This window comes from Otolemur garnettii, unplaced genomic scaffold, assembly GCF_000181295.1.
Source record: "Otolemur garnettii isolate 467f Iridium unplaced genomic scaffold, OtoGar3 scaffold00029, whole genome shotgun sequence".
In the NCBI taxonomy this organism is placed as follows: domain Eukaryota; kingdom Metazoa; phylum Chordata; class Mammalia; order Primates; family Galagidae; genus Otolemur; species Otolemur garnettii.
In genome coordinates, this window is record NW_003852424.1 from 14,920,423 (window position 1) to 14,922,031 (window position 1,609).

At 50.0% G+C, this 1,609-nt stretch overlaps 1 protein-coding gene across 1 annotated transcript in view; it reads right to left on the reverse strand.

Annotated features, from left to right (window-relative positions):
• AP3D1 (adaptor related protein complex 3 delta 1 subunit) overlaps positions 1-1,609 on the reverse strand; it is an 81,450-nt gene that overhangs the window by 37,897 nt on the left and 41,944 nt on the right. Inside the window, exon 5 of the mRNA XM_003788857.3 lies at positions 733-813. Within this exon, the coding sequence (XP_003788905.1) occupies positions 733-813 (81 nt within the window). The remainder of the gene's footprint in view (positions 1-732; positions 814-1,609) is intronic.

A 1,609-nucleotide genomic window follows, 5' to 3' on the forward strand; every position in this document is an offset into this window, starting at 1 on the left:
AAAAAAAAAAAAAAAAAAAAAAAAAGTCGGCACCTGTGGCTCAAGCAGCTAAGTCGCCAGCCACATATACCTAACCTGGAGGGTTCGAATCCAGCTTGGGCCGCCAAACAACAATGGCTACAACCAAAAAAAAAATAGCTGGGCGTTGTGGCCAGCGCCTGCAGTCCCAGATACATGGGAGGCAGAGGCAAGAGAATTGCTTGAGCCCAGGAGTTGGGGGTTGCTGTGAGCTGTGATGCCACAGCACTCTACCCAGGGCAAAAGCTTGAGGCTCTGTCTGAAAAAACAAAACAAAACAAAACACCAGACAGAAAGCCACCATTTAGTCAGGGAACGGAATGTGACCTCAGGAGGCGCTACAGCAAAGGGAAGAAGGATATAAAGAAAGCAGAGTAACCATAGAGGCCGGCCTCAGTGTAGACACCTGGAGCCCACTGACCCTTCCAAGATCAGGAAAGGGAGTGTTGAATAGCCCTCCAGCCTTGCAAATCAACCAGGGAGCAAAGCTCAACCCACTAAGGCCATCTCTTCATGTCTTCTGAGAACCACAATGGCCTACAGAAACTGTACCTGCTTGCTAAGATGCAAGATGCATAAGGTCTGTCAACCCTCAGATCCAAGAGCTCCTACTTCCTACTCTACCACACATGCAACTGGGAAACCAGCAAATAGAGCTTGATGGGAGTAGACCTGCACTCATCCTTGGTGCAAGGGCCCATGGGGAAGGCCTACCTTGCGGATCTGATTGGTGGTCAGCATAATGACATCAGTGCCCTCATGAAAGCTCTGGGAGGCAGCGAGGTAGCCAATCCGCTGTGGAGTAGAACAGAAGAGGACATCAGGGTCCAGACCCCCCCAGCCTTCCTCAAGGCCATAGGTCGGGTACAGTAGGTCCCCCAGCTGACTGGAAGCCATTTGTTAACTAAGACAGGTTTCTTCCAACTACAGCAGGCAAAAATTCACATAAAGTTCGAAACATGATGTTTGAAACACAATGTTCTATCAAAGTTTGTCAAAGCCACCCATCCTATCACTAATGTTCTATAGTCCAGGGGTCCTCAAACTTTTTAAACAGGGGGCCAGTTCACTGTCCCTCAGACTGTTGGAGGGCGGGACTTGGGCCCCGGGACAAGTCAGCTGCTAAGCAGGACAGGCAGTGGCAGCAAAAATACCTGGCAGGCCAGATAAATGTCCTCAGTGGGCCACATGTGGCGCACAGGCTGTAGTTTGAGGACGCCTGTAATCTACACGTCCCCTAACTTACTAACAGCCAGGAATTGCTTTACCAACATAGTAAGACTCAGTGTGGTACTTTATGGCAGCTCAAAGCCCTCTACCAGGCTGAAGTGATATCTAAACCACACTCACAAAGCATATGACGACACAAATAAACATACCTGCATAGGGAGCTGCTACAAATGTTGGCAAATATATTTAAAATAGTGTGCAATTGGCTCGGCGCCTGTGGTTCAAGCAGCTAAGGCGCCAGCCACATACACCTAAGGTGGCGGGTTGGAATCCAGCCCAGGCCCGCCAAACAACAATGATGGCTGCAACCAAAAAATAGCCGGGCGTTGTGGCGGGCGCCTGTGGTCCCAGCTACTTGGGA